The following is a 17,787-nucleotide window of genomic DNA, read 5'->3' on the forward strand; positions in this document are numbered from 1 at the left end:
ATCTATATAAAGCTGATCTAATCCTCTGTAAGAAGGCCATACATTTAACGCAGCTCTTGGGACTTCAAGTTGGGCATACCCTTCTGCTAGCTAGGGAGGGCCAATGCAACCAAACTTATTTTCTTTTGCTTTGAGGTAGGAAGCAAGTTGGGGAATTGACAGCTCTCAGAATAAGCAGCCAATGTGTTTTCCTGAAGCAGCAGCAACGGGCAAGGGAGTGACTTGGCTGCTGTATCACTGTTTGATGTTATGGCTTCCTTTCATAAAAAGATTTGTATCTATTAAAACAATTTCATCATTCTCTTAGGGAACCTGATAAAACAAATTCTGACAAAAAAGGCGGACCTGACAAAAATGAAGTCACATCGGCCGAGAAAACCAGAAGCCAACAACCACATTACAATGTTGGCATTGAGGGAGCACAAAACAAACAACCATATTACAATGCTGGCGTTGGGGGGACACAAAACCAACAACTGGAATATGCTGTTAACATTGTGGAAACAGGAAGCCAGCAGCTAGAAGACAGCGCTGTTGGAACTGACAATCAAAACAACAACAACTTAAGTTCACCACCAGAAATGCTTTCATCAACAGATTGTGATTACATCAAAAAGCCTTTATATCTCCATCCTGTCAAAGCTATGTTGTCCCCTAGCTCCCCACCAGAAGACACTGGCTTGCTTCTCCCGGTTGAACCTTCAAGGCACAGTGCCCATAATAGTTTGCCTTCATACAACAGCAGCACATGTAAGAACCTCAAAGTACAACCTAGAACTTTCAGAACCAATCATAGCTATTATAACAGTCCAGGAAATTATGGTAAATCCAAAGATCATGACTATAAAAAACTTCAAGCCAAAGATACTGCTTGTTACAAAACCAAACCAATCTACCAAAGACCATCTAGGCATAGACCCAAATCCACAGAACCCGGAAGAGGACACAAAAAGGTTTCAGCTAAGCAACATAGCTACAGCAGCTCAGGTTGGGTTGAAGATCCTTCATCAAATGTTTCTGCTGCTTTAGACACTACCAAAAACTCCAAGGAGTCAAGACTGTCCCAAGATGATGACTCAGACTGTGCATGTTTCCAGCACATCAAAGGTTCTTCTAGTACAGACTCATATTCGAATTAGAGCAGCACAGAGAGGAGGGACTTATTGTTCAGTATGACTGCTGTCCGGAAGTATGCAGTCCTATATTTTTACCATGGTTAATCATGATGGAACACTATAGTATCCTGGAGAACACATGTTGCAATCATGCTATTGAATAATAAAAAGTAGGTTTGGTGTTGGGTTACAGGAGTTGCTAATCTGGCTTCTTGGATTTGTCCAATTAAATTATTTTCTGCTTGAAGTGTAATATGTGCTCACATTCTTTAACAGGAACTAATTCACATTTGGGGGTGGGGATAGAAAAAAATAGAGCCCTGCGCTCTGCAAGAACATGCAGTTCTTTGCAACATGAGTGTCAACGAGAAACTGCAACAGTATTAAGTATTTGGGGTCTTAAGACTCACTGGCACTATTAATGTTGAAACGAAGGAGAAATGTATTACACACCCGAATACTAAGGGACCAGGAAGCTATTGCAGAGGGTTTAGCTTTTAGCTTTTTCCATTTTCTAAAAAATACTTACTAGGAAACAACAACAAAAAACCCACACCCCAATCACCTGGTAAGGGACATTATTTTACCACAGAATCAGAAATAGTACAATATACTCTTGGCTCCACAACCTATGCAACTGAAGTAATAACTTACAGTGCTTTCAGAAACAACTCTGTGACACTGGAGCCAAAAATCTCCATCTCTGAGGCACAGTGCAAGTGTGTTTTAGTCCAGAGGGTGCTGTCCATCCCCACCTCGGAGCCTGGCAGGATGAAGGGGAAAAGGAAGTATCTGTAGTAAGCTGGTCTCAGTTGTTTCATAATGTACACTTGACATTCTGCATGGGTATCGAGACAAGCTAAAGAAAAAGCGGCCCTATAATTCAGTAATAGTTTTATTAAATCAGGCACTTTGTCAGTTAGAAGAAACAGAAAAAAGTTTGAAAGATAATTGTGTTTATTTTCTAAGCTTTTACCTGTGAATATAACAAATGGATAATTGAGTGATGATATATAGTGACTTTTTTTTTTACAAAAATGTTTCCCCCTAACATCTGGACAGCAATATATAAATATTTACAATGGAAAAATAGGCAAGGAAAGAGAAATAAGTAGTCTTCATTATCCAAATTAATTTCTAATACATCAGATTTGAACACAAAATACTTCATTCACATCTATTCAATATTTACATGTTTCATTACTGGAGATCACTGAGGTTTTAGCTTCATTTCTACTATTTGTTGTGTTGGACTTCTGTTATGTCTCTAATATTTGTTTCTGTAAAGCAGTTAAAAAATTTCTGGAAAAATAAATCAGTTTTGAAAATGCTGAAAACATTAATGTGTGTAATTTTAAGTGACTATTTTCCCCCACACACAGTCAATACACCACAACACTGAAAAAGAAAGAAGATAGACTTCTGGCCAGATTATTAAACTGGCAGGTTTTAAAATAAAAGTGGTTTCTAAACTGAAATGGAAAATTACAGCCCTGCTTAGTGTAAAAGGAAACAAGTGTGTGTCTGCATGTGGATAAAATGTCCTGACGACAAATATCAATGATGGTGGAATGTGCTTTAAAAGCCACAAACAAAATATAGTTGGTTGATTAATGGACTACCAAAGCAAAATTGAAACAGTTTAAACCCATTTAGTAATCTCAACCATTAAATATAAAAAATAAGCCATGTTGCTTTCTGCACAAGTGTTGCACAATCACATGACTGAAAACAGGTTGCTTGCGATAATGACAAACACCTATTGCATGCCATTTGGTTTTAGTATGCCAAGTTGACTGCCACAACCAACAACGGGTTACACATCCGTGATCCTGGTTTACATTCATTGCAGGGAGATTTATATATGTGAATTACGCCGCCCTCTAGCACCCAAAGAAACCCTAAGCCTGGGCTCCCTAGCTTTATAATGTTCATTGAAATCCAATCTAAAGCTAAGAAATCGAAGACTTTCATCAGAACTGGTGGTCAGTAATACCAAGAACTGCTGCACAATGCCCTGAAAGAAAGAAAGAAAAACAGAGAAATTAGGCATTCATAAGAAGTCACACAAATGAACGTGTGTAATGGAATAAAGGTGTGAAGCATGTCACCATTCCATAGCAATCCTTGAAAATTCCACTATATATAACAAGTAGAAACTGGTCCACTGCAAGAGATGGGCAGCTCGTGCAATGCCCCGTCCTTATAAAAGCAGGTGAAAAGTTAGTGAATTTCCTGTCTTGAGTTTTGACGGGGTGGTTTTTAACAAAGCGAATCCACAAAAATTATTCTAGCGAGAATGCTTCATAAAAATGTTATCGACCTACAGTGGCAATGGTCAGCATAAACACAGACTCTGGGGTGCAATCATTTACGTAGGCACTTTTATGTCTGGGACAAACTCTATGCACCTGGTTCTTTATCTACTGAAGCCAAATGTCACATTCCCTAATGTATTCATAACATAACTTTTATTGTTATTGCCTTCTTCCAAATCCTGGAAAGGCTTGCATGCCACATTAAAACAGTGTGCACTTTAAACCAGAAAACAGATACCGGCTATCAGTAAGTCAATATTTTAAAAATTCCTCTTTTAAAAAATACCTGATAGAAATGGGTAAGTAGTCGCAGCTGTGAACACATTTTTGGTATTGAATCTTGAAATTCTTTAATCCTTTTAGTCTCCTCTTCCTCTTCTGAAGCTTTGACTCCCCATTCACCCTTAACAATATACATTGTAAAAAAGAAAAGAAAAAAAGGAGAAATTATCAGGTACACAACAATAAATCTGAAGCCACATGCTAATTTTTGTTTCATTACCTTAAATTTAGTTGGTGATCTCTTACGGTTATAAGACAGGAAGTTAAGACAGAAGAAACTTCTTACAAACAATACATACCAAGCATGAAAAATAATTCAATTTGTGTTTTAATGGGGAAATTAAGGTTTGAGCTTCCACCCCATTGTCCATTGCAGATTCTAGGCTACCCCAATCTGGGTTAAATTTACTGTGTAATCTAGGCATATGTACTTTCTTAGAAGCCCCATTGAGCATAGTGCAACTTACTTTTGAGTAAACATGCACACACCTGCTTTTCATATTAATACTTTATGCAAAGACCTATTTGCTCAGTCTTTCAAAGAAAAGGAGAGGATATTAGAAGGATTATTTTTTGGTATTGAACATAAGCAGCCTGTTGTGTTCACATCTTTCTTGTGCTTAAAATGCCACTGAAAACTCCATTGTACCTCAAGTTCTCTCTCTCTCTTCCTTTCTTCAAACTGCAACCGTAACTGTAACTCCTCCAAGGCAACACGGTACAGGCCATCTTGGGCATTTTGAAACTCAAGAATCTGATCAAAGACAGCTCGAAGCTGGTTGAGCAGCATCTACAAAAAAAGTTGCAAAAGGAAGACAAAACCTCTAAAAACGAAATGTTCAAAGAAAAGCTAAGATTTGCTAGCCTATAAGAAACTGCTGAAAGATTGTTATATTTAATATCTCCTGCTAGAGCAAAGGGATACATGGAAAAATTGATTTCAGTACGGAGGTTCTCCCAGAACATCCCCTAAAGGATTAAATTTACCAGGGCTGTAAACTTTTTTTTGCTTGCAACGAAGGCCCACCGAACACAGTGGAATTCATCTCCGAATAAAACTCCATTGCCTGTTGCCAGAAATAATCTCAAAAGCATAAATAATTACAGAAATAATGTTCACATTATATATAAATAGGTAAATGAGACTTACTCTTGACTCAGCGTCCAGCAAACAGCGAGATATAATTGTATCTAAGAAAACTTCATGAGCCGCAATGATGTGATCCAAATCTTGAGCCTGCTGAACTTTGTTCCATAGTTCATCCCATGAACATTCAAGCACCTATGGAACAAACCATCCAGCAATGAGATTCACTTTGTCCTAGAGACTGTTTAAAGAGCAACTTCTCTGCTCTATATCTCTGTGACATAATTAAGCTCATGTCAATAAGAACGTTCTTCCAACTTCAAACAAACAAACAACAAAATGGATGGTTAAAGGGTACCTCAAATGTAATGTAATACTGCATTTGATGAATGAAATGGACCATTTCTGATGCCAGAACGTGACACTGATGCAGCACCCCAGAAAGTTCTGTAAGAAATTCAAAGAATATGTGTATTAAAACTCAGAATGGAAATGTTCACCTAGCCATATTTTTAAAACACACACACACACACCTGAAATACAACAGTTACCTGCACCCATCTTTGAAAGGAGTAAGGCATACCGTATTTTTTCGCTCTATAAGATGCACCAGACCATAAGACGCACCTAGTTTTTGGAGGAGGAAAACAAGAAAAAAAATATTCTGAATCTCAGAAGCCAGAACAACAAGAGGGATCACTGCGCAGCGAAGGCAGCGATCCCTCTTGCTGTTCTGGCTTCTGAGATAGCTGTGCAGCCTGCCTTCGCTCCATAAGACGCACACACATTCCCCTTACTTTTTAGGAGGGAAATAGTGAGTCTTATAGAGCAAAAAATACGGTATATAAATTGATAATGGGTTCTCAAAGAAAGGAGACTATACGTGGACTATCATTTTAATCTCAGTATATTTACGGCCACAAATTCAGCATTTTCCGGAGGGGTAGCCATGAAAGCCTCTGCCTGCAATAAATACACCCCCATATTAACAGAAAATATAATGCAGGATCAAACAAAATGAAATTAATAGTATAGGTTGACAAAACTCTGGAGATCTGGTACAAAACAAGATTTGTAATAGAAAGGAATTAGAACGTGGAACAGAATAAATAGGTAAAAGACCTTTGTGGCTGGGAAACAAAGTCTGCTTGGCACTGCTGTAACAGGTGGCAGTCCACTAGCAAAGGAGCCTGAACAGAGCTCTTATTATGAGAAGGTTAATTTTTCTCAGCAACATATATAAAATATCAGATGCCTAAGCCCCCACTCTGACTTGCCACAAGAGATCTGGAAGGACAAACTAGGAACTTTCAAGATGCAAAATTACTTAGGAAAATATTTAACTAATGGTACAGTGAGTATAAATGTTAATAAATTGAGTCTCTCATAGATGAAATTGTATGCTGGGGAAGGAACGCGTGATCTGGCAGAGCAGATGAAAATATTCCATATACAGTACAATTACGTATTATACAAAAATATCTCTTGTTTGTTCCGAAATGTCTCAAAAGCTCAGAGGCAAACTGGACTTCTCTCTCAACATTTTGGTCGAAGCACATCAACACTACCCAATTTTGTCTTGGATTATCGGAGCAAACTGCATCAGAATGAATGAAGCAAACCAATGACTATACCAAGATGACAAAGATCTATACGGAGCAAAATTGCCAAGATCTATACAGAGCAAAAATTACACGAGAAAGAATAACCTGCAACTATCTGTGGGAGGAAAATTCCCCCCCCCAACCTCCCAGCTGCTAGCCAGAAACAACCAGAAAATATATGGAATGAAGAGCAATACAAAGTCTTCCCCCTAGAATATTCATACTGGATATTTCCTAATAATTAGAAAATGTCTAGAGAAATTGTAATAATAGGAGGCTGGAAGGGGATACTGCTGGATGAGGATTGGGTCCCAGATCACAGGGTTTGAAATAGGTTCACCTCTCTCATTGCCCACTCTTTTTGAGACTTACATCACTGGAAGCCCTGCTGGCTGAACCAGCGTAAAGGACTTAATACCAGTGTATGTATGGCTCAGCTGACGTGAAGAACATAGGTCAGCATAGCCCATGGGAAAGCCCCCAAATCTGCTGAACACAAACTCCCTCATCCCCATGAATTTTGGGTTTGGATCGTGCTGTCAAGATCTCTAAACTAGGGATATAATCCTAATACAGTGGTACCTCGGGTTAAGTACTTAATTCATTCCGGAGGTCCGTTCTTAACCTGAAACTGTTCTTAACCTGAAGCACCACTTTAGCTAATGGGGCCTCCCGCTGCCGGAGCACGATTTCTGTTCTCATCCTGAAGCAAAGTTCTTAACCTGAAGCACTATTTCTGGGTTAGCGGAGTCTGTAACCTGAAGCGTATGTAACCTGAGGTACCACTGTATAGGAGTTAGAGCCATTAAACACAAGGCTTCCTTCTGAGTTAACATGCTTAAATTCTGAGTCTGCATGCTTATTAGTATGAACTGCAAACAGTAACAGTCAAAATAGTGACTACGGCTATTGGGAAAATCGACTGGTGATACCACGGTGAAGGTTATGGCAACAACAGCCTATGAGAAATCATGAATTGCGGTCAACAAGGATTGCTGGAAAAGCCGCAGAAAATGAAGTATCACACAGATTGCTTAATTCTGAACTGAAGCTCAGTTATGATGGATCTTCATCATTTTTCTTATATAGCCTTTGCCGGTTTGTTGTTGTTGTTGTTGTTTGTTTTTTGGTCCAACTCTCTTTTAAAAGGTGCTGTGGAACCAGAATGTCTATTTAGGTGAATTCCAAGAATAATGTTCTGAAAAACAATCACATTGAGTTACTTCAGTTCGAACATGAATCCCTACTTATGTCTCTCCTTTATATACCCTAGCACTTTCCGTCTCATTCCATCTTGTTTGTTAAAAAGGCAAATAAAATATGACAGCGGCCTTCTCTTTAATCAATAGCAGACATTCTTACCCAAGGCCACTAATAGCTCCATGGTTATACAGGGGTTTTCATGCATGACCCAGGCCAATATTCTAACTCCAGATCCACCCTACTGTGAATTAACATAGATATGTGACTATCATATAATGGGAGTCCTGCCTGGTGGTTTCCTTTCCAGTGGCTATTTATGTTCATCATTGGAAGATAGAGCCTGCCTTTCCAGTGCATGATCCTCAGAGATTACAACTCTCTTTTGGGAGAGAGTCACTAAAATGCTTAGGCCAAACTTTGTGGGGAAAGGAGATAAGGCATTGTCAGTCAAGGGTACTCAAGTGTGGAACAAGCTTCAAGAGGAGATAAGGCCATGCCAAAGCTTCCCTGTTTGCACAGCATGCTACCAAACCCACCTGTGTGCCACAACCTACCTGTGACATAGAAAGGCCAAACCATTCTTTACCGTGTTTGATATTCCTGCACTCTCAGATAACACATATGTAACATTTGCAGAGCATATGGGAAAGAAGGAAACAGCCACAAAACCCAGAAGGAAGGAATCGTATGTGGACTCAAGTGTGCAAGAGAAACAACCAGTAGCAGCGCCAAGTAGTGAGTGTAAAAGCGTGTTCAGCTTCATCAGTGGGGTTTCATGACCTCCTCTTTGTGTTATGCGAAAGATCCCACTTAAAGAGCAATACTGCCTAAAAAGTGAACACTGCAGATAAAAAAAACCCCCGCATTACAGATAAAACAAGAACAATGATAAAAGTTGCAACTTTTAACTGGTAAAAACATTTCTCCATTACTGATTTCAGAGAGCCAATTGTTCACTAAATGGATTGTTTTAGCTTTCCAAATGCCTGGCTGGGAATCACCTTCTTGGCTGCTAACAATAGAAATTCTAGCAATTTTCAGCGACTCTTAAGGGGTTTACGTTCCCTGTATGCACAAAGAAGCGTTACATGAGAAGAGTTAAGGACTTCTGTTTTGATATATTCTCCAGTTAATTTAGGATTGCATCCCAGGAGTCTGTCAAGTGAGGGCAGCCGCATCACATGTATAAATACCTTTTCCTAACAACCATGCCAACAGTTTGCAGTGAATTTGCTGCAAATAAAACTTTTCACTGGGACTGGGTATTATTCTCTCATTTTAAATGAACCCTCCCAACAATGCTAGGCTCTGACATTAGATGCATTTTCTTATCCTAGCAGAAGAATTTCACCTAGACCCCTGCCCTCCAAAAAGCTCTCTGTACCTGCCCTGCTTTGTAGCCCAAGTTTATATAACGAAGTTTGTATTCTTTGTAGCCAAGTTTATATAACAACTGATGCAACCAAGAGATTGAGCCCATAGAACTCCTAACTCATGACTGCCATATAATAACTCTCTGTAAAATCTCTAGAGGTTTGAGTCTTAGATCACTGGTTGATAATGGTTTATTATTTGCAAAACTACAGGGATATGTAACACAGGAGCCTTTAGCTCACATATCATTCTAGTTAACAATTCATTGGAATTATCCAGAACAACCGATATCTACAATGCCCTTCTTTTTGTCATGTTTCATGTCATGCTAGATTTTATTTTATTACTGCACAATTTCATATGTATCTATCTAGATGTTTCTCCCGCTGAGTTCAACAGGGCGTACTCCCAGAAAGGTGGGTAGAGAATTTTAGCCTAGAAAGAGGGGAGGGAGGGAGGTAATTCTAGGTGAAAATTTGGACTTCCATATTTTCCACACTTGGACTGTCCAGAAAGTGACTAGAAGCTAAAGATGCTATTTTATTCACTTGTGTCTGTCATAACAAACATTCCAGGTTTCCTTGGAAATTTTTGCTCTCTATACTTGAACAATTTATTTTTTAGTTTGTACTCACTTTAAAGTCAAAGATATCCCTCAGGTGGGCTGCATCATACTACAGGCATGCATTCTGGATTGCTAACATTCTTCGCTTTATATCTAGACTGAATTCTTTTTCCTAGACATAACATGTGAAAATCTTTGCCTAAAGAATCATGCACGATTCAAAACCTTGCATGACTGCCAGCAGCTGTAGTTGATAACGAATGCTAGTTTTACCAGGTCTCCACTGCATATTCAGTTCTGGCAGTCACTCATAAAGAACTTTCCATCTCCCTGGTTTGATTCTTATTTATATATTAATTAAAACATTTGTATACCATCCTACTGGAAATCCAAAGTGACTAACAATGCCCAGAAAACAAACAAACCCAGAATGTGATGTGCATAAAATCCCATTCACAAAAGCAAGAAAATGCATATAATTCTATGCCAAAGCAGGGCTTAACCCATTTAGTCTAAAGACTAATTCAGTTTAGTATCACAAATGGCAATACACACATCAGTACTCTGCAAGCCTGGAAGAGAGTTCTGGAGCTGAAAAAGGCACTGGTCAATAAAGAACGGTAATGCTCTATTGCCCCCTCAAGGCTATTTCAAAAATTTCATCATCCTTATTAAACCTGCAGAACTGTGTTGTTGTTGTTTTAAAAAAAATCTTAGTAAACAGACTTCCCCACTGAAACTCTTTTATTATAGAAAATATACTCACTACATAATAATATTTTCCAGTCACACAACATTGCTACAGCCCATGAATGCATACAGCTCAGCAGCAGCCTCAAAAACAAAACAGAGAGAGTGCAGCCAAGCTAAGAGAGAAGAAGGGGAAGAAATGAGCCTATGGCTTTGAAAATAAGCAACAACTCTTTGAGCTACCCCTGGCCCACTGAACCAGACATGGGCACCTGGCCACATAGACCAGGGAGTATTTGCAGATATTCAGGAGCAGTGTCCTTTTGCCCCTGACCACACAAACTTTTGATCCACCAACCAGAGCCATGAGCAAACAACTAGGTAGTTTGCTGCTTAATTTATTGGAAAGGTGGATTGAAAAGCATTCTGAGTTATATGTAGGTCATTAATCTCCTTTATTGAAGCCTTTCAGCTAGAACAGAGGTTCTCAAACTGTGAGCTCCATTCAGGTAGTCTATTCAAAGGTTCCAGAAGAATCAGGAATATCTGTAGCTAACCCTGCTCTTGATTTAATTTTTCTTGATAATGGGTACGACTATCTTGACCACAGCTGGATTTACCCAACAGGCTAACAAGGCCCTGAACTAGGGGTTCTTATTTTTATACTATATTGGTGCAATCTACTAATTTTGCTGTAAAACTGATCAATTAAAAGGCAAGGCTGTGGTCATTAAAATATCAGTTATGTATGGGTTTTGATCTGTAGAAAAAAGTTTGAAGGGTCCACTGAGTCCTAAAACAATATTGAAAAGCTCAGGGGGGAAGCTTGAACATTTCTGATCATATTCAGAAGACCCACTAAGAAAACCAGAGATCTATCTAACCACAATCACAACAGCAATTATATACAGCAATCACAATAACAATTATATATAGCAATGAAGTAAGTAGAATATTTAAGCATCCAATGTATCTTAGTGGTGCAACAGACTAGATGGCTATCCTCATATTGCGTTAAGGGAAAGGAGTTCAGATATGTTCATGATCAAGATGAAATTTGACTTCAGAACTTTTTTACTCAGGTCGCAATCCTAAAACACACATTAAGTAGGAAATAACACCATGAAATACAATGTGATTAACTTCTGAGTAAACATGCATAGGATTGTGTGGCCCTACACACCCTACCGCACCAGCTGCTCTCATTCTACAGAGGAAATGAAGTCAAATTACAAGTCAGTAATAGAATAAAAGACACAAGTTTGTTTGCCTCAATACCCCACCAAATGTTTGTGGGCCATTTCAACATTACATTGTGCCAAGCAGGTGTTTTTCAGCACCACCAACTGCACATTGGCCATGATTCTCCAGCTTACCTGATACCTGGCTGCCTACTGCAGCCATGGGATACACACGATGGCAAAGGGGTGATGGCTGCATCAACATTATGCTTTCCACATAATATTATGTGTGTCCATGTAATAAACTTTAGGGCTGTGCACTGGATTTGGACAAATCCCAAATCCTGAGCTGAAGAAAGAAGCCTCAGAGGAATTTTAGGTGTATCAAAGGCAAAAGTGGAAATCTGTATGAGGTAGCACAAGTTGAAGTGGACGGTGCTGAAGTGCTTTGTGGAACAATGGCAATCCAGATGAAAAGAGAATTCTGAAAATGTCTGCTAAAAGCTAAAGCAACGTCTCTAATCTCACCACATAAGGAATGATGCCAGGATGGAGTGATGAGGAAAGGGAGAGCAAATAGAGTGGGCAGAGGGTGAGCTTTCTTGTGACCAACACGTCAAGCTTGTAACCAGAGGGAAACTCTTTACCCAAAAAGCGAATCCCATTTTGTTTTCTCCCTTGCCTATTTATTTATTTACCAAAAGCAATATACTTACTCGAATGAAGACCTCTGAGCGGCTTACAAAGAACCATCAACTTTTTAGGTGCCTGGAGCAAAAGCCCCTGTCCTATTTGTGTGCAATCTGGCAGTTTTATTACCAGGATTACAAAAAACCATAGAAATTAAGTTATTGTTAACTTAAAACAAACCACCCTAAAAAAACATAACATCTGCCCGAAATCAAGTTATTGTTAACTTAAAACAAACCATCGTAAAAAAACATAACATCTGCCCTTGCAGGAAACCTTCTGAAATTTGGAGAGACTTCAGCAGTACGAATAAATTTCTCTCTCATACAAAGCAACCTATAAAGGAGGCTTGGTCTGAAAACAATTGTTTGTGTAATTTTGCCGTAATAGGGTTGGTTGCTCCCTTACCTGGCATATTTTTCAGAAGCTTTGCGTTACACATATGTCCTTTCCATATGTCTGTGAGAATATATTCCATCCGTTTTGCCCTCCACAAGAAGTTGAACACCCTCAGATAGTGGCTCATGCACTCACGGGTGAACACCTGCAAATATGATCAACACAGAGATTTAAAGTGCGCTAAGTGCCTTTAATACTGCTGCTTTACTTGCTTCCAGGGTCTCTGGATAGCTTCGCAGAGCAACCAACTGATACTTGAGGTAGAGTTAAGAGATTTACAACAAGATTTAAGCAAGGCCCAGTCCATCAAAAGTCACGGGAAGTCCATACTGGCATACAAGGACTTCTGTGTGAACCAAGGTGACAAGACAAATACAGAGGCAGAAAAAAGGTGTTCCAGGTTCAATCTCTAATATTACTAGTTAAAATATCTGTGCAGCATTTAGAGCCTGTGTGGTGTGGTGGTAAGAGTGTTAGACTAGGACGTGGGAGATGAAGCTTCGAATCCACCACTCTGTCATGAAGCTCACTGAGTGACCTTAGGCCAGTCACGGCTAAAAATTGGCTGCTGTTTCTTTAATGCTTAAAAAAAAGCTGGGTCAGCATGAGTCAGTGGCCTGCACCGGGTGGTATATATAGAGTGAGAAATGTTAGTTTGTTGGTTGGGTTGGTTAGTGAAAGCTAGTGGTGTTGATGTGTGTACAGTTGGTCAGTCGCTTTTGCAGAAAGTCTTAAGAATAAAAGCAGAAAGTACTCTGCAAGGATACTTTTCTCGTGGACTCTTTTATGCCGACAAGGGTCCGAGGACCAGGCTGAGGCAACAAAGGGAGGTCAGAACCCTTTCTTCTTCTTTTTTATAAACACTGACAACCTACACCAGGTTGATGTGAGCATAAAGTAGGGATATGGAGAACCTTGTATGCCACTTTGAGCTTCTTGGAGGAAAGGTGAGATAAAAATGCAAAAATAGAAGAAGAAACACTTCCATTTGCACAATGTCAACCCAACTCTGCCTACACATGTTGGAGTCTACGTACACAGGGGACTCCCTTTCATCGTACACACAGACAATGGGTACACGGACAGACCACACCTGCTGCCACTGTCCTTAGACTCACACAGGGCAGCCATTGTATGACAACCCCAGGTCTCATTCCAACCAGATGGAGAGAAGGTGAGGAAGAGAGCCATTAAATCTCTCCCCTCCTTGTCTAGAAATAACTCAGGTTTAAAAACTGAACCTGGCCATGGGGTTACTGACAGAAGAATATGGCAGGTGGCTGAGATGCAGCTGTCGGGATGAAGCTCAAGTACAACTAGATCCTCCTTTTGCTTGATCCTTGCTGCCCTAAAATAGCAATGCTTAAAAAAATACTGAAATGCAACACTCCTCCTTGTGAATGTCACTGCCTCATCTACGATATCTTTTCCCTCTGAAAACACAGGAAATTAAAAAGAAAGGACATGTTAAAATTAGGGAGGTATTTCAGATCTGATCACCTGGGCATTGAATTAATTTTGGAACAGAAAGCAAGAACCACTAAATTTCCTCCCCCCACCTGACTACACAGGAGAAGCTAGGAGCTACACAGCACCAAGGATCAAGGGGACATCCCATTATCCTAACTGGCACAAACTCTTATGTATTGAAACCTAGTATTCAGAATTTTCTTAATGGCTTACCAAAAATGCATGGAAAATTATGGCTGAGAGTATAACTTGCCCAGGACCAATCAATCAGTCCATGGCTAAGGTTACAGGCAGGCCCAAAATTCAAACTACAGGTCTACATTCTATTTACAGGTTCAAATTCTATTTTTATATAGTTGTATTAAAGCTTAGTATTTTATATACAACAGCTTTACGGATGTTAGGAATGCCTTCCACCACATTTTCTTCTTTACCAAAGATGGATTGCTGTTTTTTGTTTAAAAAAAGAAGATATCAAACAGTTAACAATATCCTAAACATAAAGAAATTGGTTACACAGCCCTGCAACTACTTACAATCTACAGAGGAAAATCAGAGCATGAAAAAATGGATTAACAAATTAGGAAAGTGAGATATTATCTTCCTTTCACTAAACTATACATACCTTGCTGGTCAAACTCTCACTTCTGACACCTTGTTCAGAAAGCAATGCTATTCTTTACATATAGTAAAAGCATTCTGAACAATAGTGCTGCTATTTTCTCATCTGTTTTAATGAATACTACACATCAGATTTTATTTAAAGAGTACAAATAGGTTCCCCTAAAATACATCTCACAGTTCTTGCAAATTATCCCAAATTAGTTGCTACAGTTTCAGAATAATGGATGAAAATGAAAATCCATTTATTAAGTACTTTCTAAAAATCTCCGACAGAACAAATGAATTATTTATTTCAAATAATGAAAGTCTTAAAATGTAGCATTTTAACACTCATTAATAATTTAGGAAAATTGAGAGTTTGGCTGTACTCTTAATACAATGGGTACATCCAAGATAGCAAGCAGTCTCTTTAATCATGCAATGCTAAAAGTACAAAGGCTATTTTAGTAACAAAGTATTTAAGTGAAGTAAGTGGGGGTGGGGGTGAAAATTGACAAACTGAGACAGATATAGAGCTAGAGAAATAGAAATATACATATATCCTTACTGTTGCAATCGGTCCGTCAACATGATAGTCTAAGCTGAAAACATCCCAACCAGTATCACCGGGAGACACCTTAAAAAGAATTATCAGCATTTAACCAAATCACATATATTGTTATTTAGCTGTTTTCCAATAGTTATTTAGCTGTTAGGAATGAACCTGTTTTACTTTACTCAATCAAAAATGGACGGGAGGGATTCCCCCCTCCCCATACTTCTCCTATTGGGCACAGAATACAAGTCTGAAATTGGGAGATACCATGTTTATCAGCACACAGGGTATGGGAGGTCCCTTAGAAACCCTTTCTAGGAACAGTGGTACCTCAGTTTACGAACTTAATCCATTCCGGAAGTCTGTTCTTAAACCAAAACCGTTCTTAAACCGAGGCATGCTTTCCCTAATGAGGCCTCCCGCCGCCAGTGCCCTTCCACCGTGCGGATTTCGTTCTTAGACTGAGGTAAAGTTCTCAAACCAGGACACTATTTCTGGTTTTGCAGAGTTTGTAAACCAAATAGTTCATAAACAGGGCTGTTCTTAAACCGAGGTACGACTGTGTTGTCATTGTATATCCAGGTCAGCAGGGAGAAGCACATATAAACATGAGAGAACCATGTCCTCCCTAGTACAGTGGTACCTCGGGTTAAGAACTTAATTCGTTCTGGAGGTCCGTTCCTAACCTGAAACTGTTCTTAACCTGAGGTACCACTTTAGCTAATGGGGCCTCCCACTGCCGCCACACGATTTCTATTCTCATCCTGAAGCAAAGTTCTTAACCCGAGGTACTATTTCTGGGTTAGCGGAGTCTGTAACCTGAAACGTCTTTAACCTGAAGCGTCTGTAACCCGAGGTACCACTAAGTGGAATAGTACAACTCCTCAGCACATCCTTAAAAGGACCACATCAGGGTAAGTTCAGTAGCACTATAACCACAATCTAGAGTTAAGCACACTTCCGACCCCTGAAATAAGGTGGCTTAGGTATGCTGAACCTATATTGATCAGCAGACATTCCACCAGGCTACAGATGGAAAGAGATGAGCACAAACGGCCTCTCCATCAGTTTTAATGAAAGAGGGGCTACATCCAAGCTCCTTCCTCAACTGCCATCAGCAGCTATTCCATCAGGCTATGGGCAAGGGACGGATAGGGAACGGCAGGGCCTCTTCATCTGCTTTCTTAATGAGCGACGCCTGACTCCTTCTCTTCTTGAAATCTTTCCATTCTACCTAGTCACTCTGTAACAAAGATAAAGTGTCTGAGTTTGCTTTTTCCCTTCCCCAACACAGCCCCCTTTCCTTTTGTGTCATGTCTTTTAGATTGTAAGCCTGAGGACAGGAACAGTCTTATCACAGACATTTGTCAGTGGTTCTGGGAGCCTTTTTCGGTTAAAGAGCAGAGTTTAAAAAAATGATTTAAAATAAATAAATAAATGAAATAAAATACAACTGGACTGTAGCCTTAATTTTTATAAAACACACATAGCTATAAGTGTGCTCTATCTATAACTGACAAAAGAGCACATTTACCATTGCAGTTTACCAAACTGTGCAGTTTACCATTGTAAACCGCACAGAAAGCCTTGCATTGTGAAGCGGCACTCAAATGCCATAAACAAAACAAACAAATAAATAATACAAAAACCAAAGCTCCTTTTCAGAGAAATAATAGTTAAAAACTACACTGACAGGTGAGAAAATCAGATTTTGCGTGCAAGACAAGGCAATGCTATTTTCCACTGCTGACCTCAGATGCCATTTTAGCAATTAAAAAAATAAAATAAAACAAACCAATATTCTCGTAAAATGCTAAAGTGGTTTTTTGTTGTTGTTGTTGTTGCTGTTTTAAAGTACCTCCAAAAGTCTGACATCCAGGCGTTTGAGGATCTCAGGGTTATCAAACTGTGCATTTGTTGCCCTGACAGCTGTTTCCAGGATTCCTGTCAGATTATGCTGATACAAAGTGGTAGCTGGTCTCGCAAGCTCTGGCCTAAAATAATAAAAGGGAGATAAATGGAAAGATAGATACACAATTTACATAATAGCTCAGTTGTCATCTAGCTGCAGGCGCAATGGACTAACTATGCAATATATTTTGAGCCCACACAATAGTGAACAGATTATCCTTTCCAAACAGTGAGCTATCAAATGTTTTTTTTGTGTGTGTGTGTGTGTAATTACGAGTATTTAAGCTGAGGATTTCCACACACAAAAATGACCCTGCACGATATACCTGTGCTCCTATGAGACAGGGACCAGTATGACATTTCAGCTACAGCTGCACACCCCTTAGCAACCTTCTCAAACAGAGTCAATTCACACAACTTTTCAGGGCATGGGCAGCTGCTCATTGCTGGGGCACTTGCCTTTTCAGATTCAATCCTCAGCATTCCGGGCAGGGATGGGAATGCCCCGTCTCAGAAACCCTGGAGAGACACTGCCAGTCCATGTAGGCAACACTGAGCTAGATGGACACATGGTCTGACATGGTATATAAAGCATCTTCCTAAGTCGTATGTTCCTATGTTTTTCAGATTCGTAAGAGGTGGGTTGTTAGACTTACGAGCAATTCTGGAGGACTCCTCACCAGACTGCAATGTCACAACTCACTCAACTCAGCAGTACAGTGGTACCTTGGTAGTCTAA

The 17,787-nt window shown here is 39.5% G+C and overlaps 2 protein-coding genes across 11 annotated transcripts in view; one reads left to right on the top strand and one right to left on the bottom strand.

The window, feature by feature from the left end:
• The window catches only part of LOC308589312 (uncharacterized protein), a 28,377-nt gene extending 27,015 nt beyond the window's left edge, over nucleotides 1-1,362 (top strand). For all 10 annotated transcript variants that reach the window (XM_081198356.1, XM_081198352.1, XM_081198355.1 and 7 more), the window contains one exon: nucleotides 308-1,362. In XM_081198356.1, the coding sequence (XP_081054482.1) occupies nucleotides 308-1,139 (832 nt within the window). In that variant the 3' untranslated portion in view covers nucleotides 1,140-1,362. The remainder of the gene's footprint in view (nucleotides 1-307) is intronic.
• A 692-nt stretch (nucleotides 1,363-2,054) lies between these two features.
• TUBGCP3 (tubulin gamma complex component 3) overlaps nucleotides 2,055-17,787 on the bottom strand; it is a 58,592-nt gene continuing 42,859 nt past the window's right edge. The window contains exons 15-22 of the mRNA XM_081198327.1: nucleotides 16,996-17,131; nucleotides 15,150-15,218; nucleotides 12,518-12,653; nucleotides 5,161-5,249; nucleotides 4,866-4,997; nucleotides 4,365-4,505; nucleotides 3,720-3,836; nucleotides 2,055-3,132 (exon numbers count right to left, since the gene is read on the bottom strand). Of these exons, the coding sequence (XP_081054453.1) occupies nucleotides 2,974-3,132; nucleotides 3,720-3,836; nucleotides 4,365-4,505; nucleotides 4,866-4,997; nucleotides 5,161-5,249; nucleotides 12,518-12,653; nucleotides 15,150-15,218; nucleotides 16,996-17,131 (979 nt within the window). The 3' untranslated portion in view covers nucleotides 2,055-2,973. The remainder of the gene's footprint in view (nucleotides 3,133-3,719; nucleotides 3,837-4,364; nucleotides 4,506-4,865; nucleotides 4,998-5,160; nucleotides 5,250-12,517; nucleotides 12,654-15,149; nucleotides 15,219-16,995; nucleotides 17,132-17,787) is intronic.

This window comes from Podarcis bocagei, assembly GCF_964188305.1.
Source record: "Podarcis bocagei genome assembly, chromosome: 6".
In the NCBI taxonomy this organism is placed as follows: domain Eukaryota; kingdom Metazoa; phylum Chordata; class Lepidosauria; order Squamata; family Lacertidae; genus Podarcis; species Podarcis bocagei.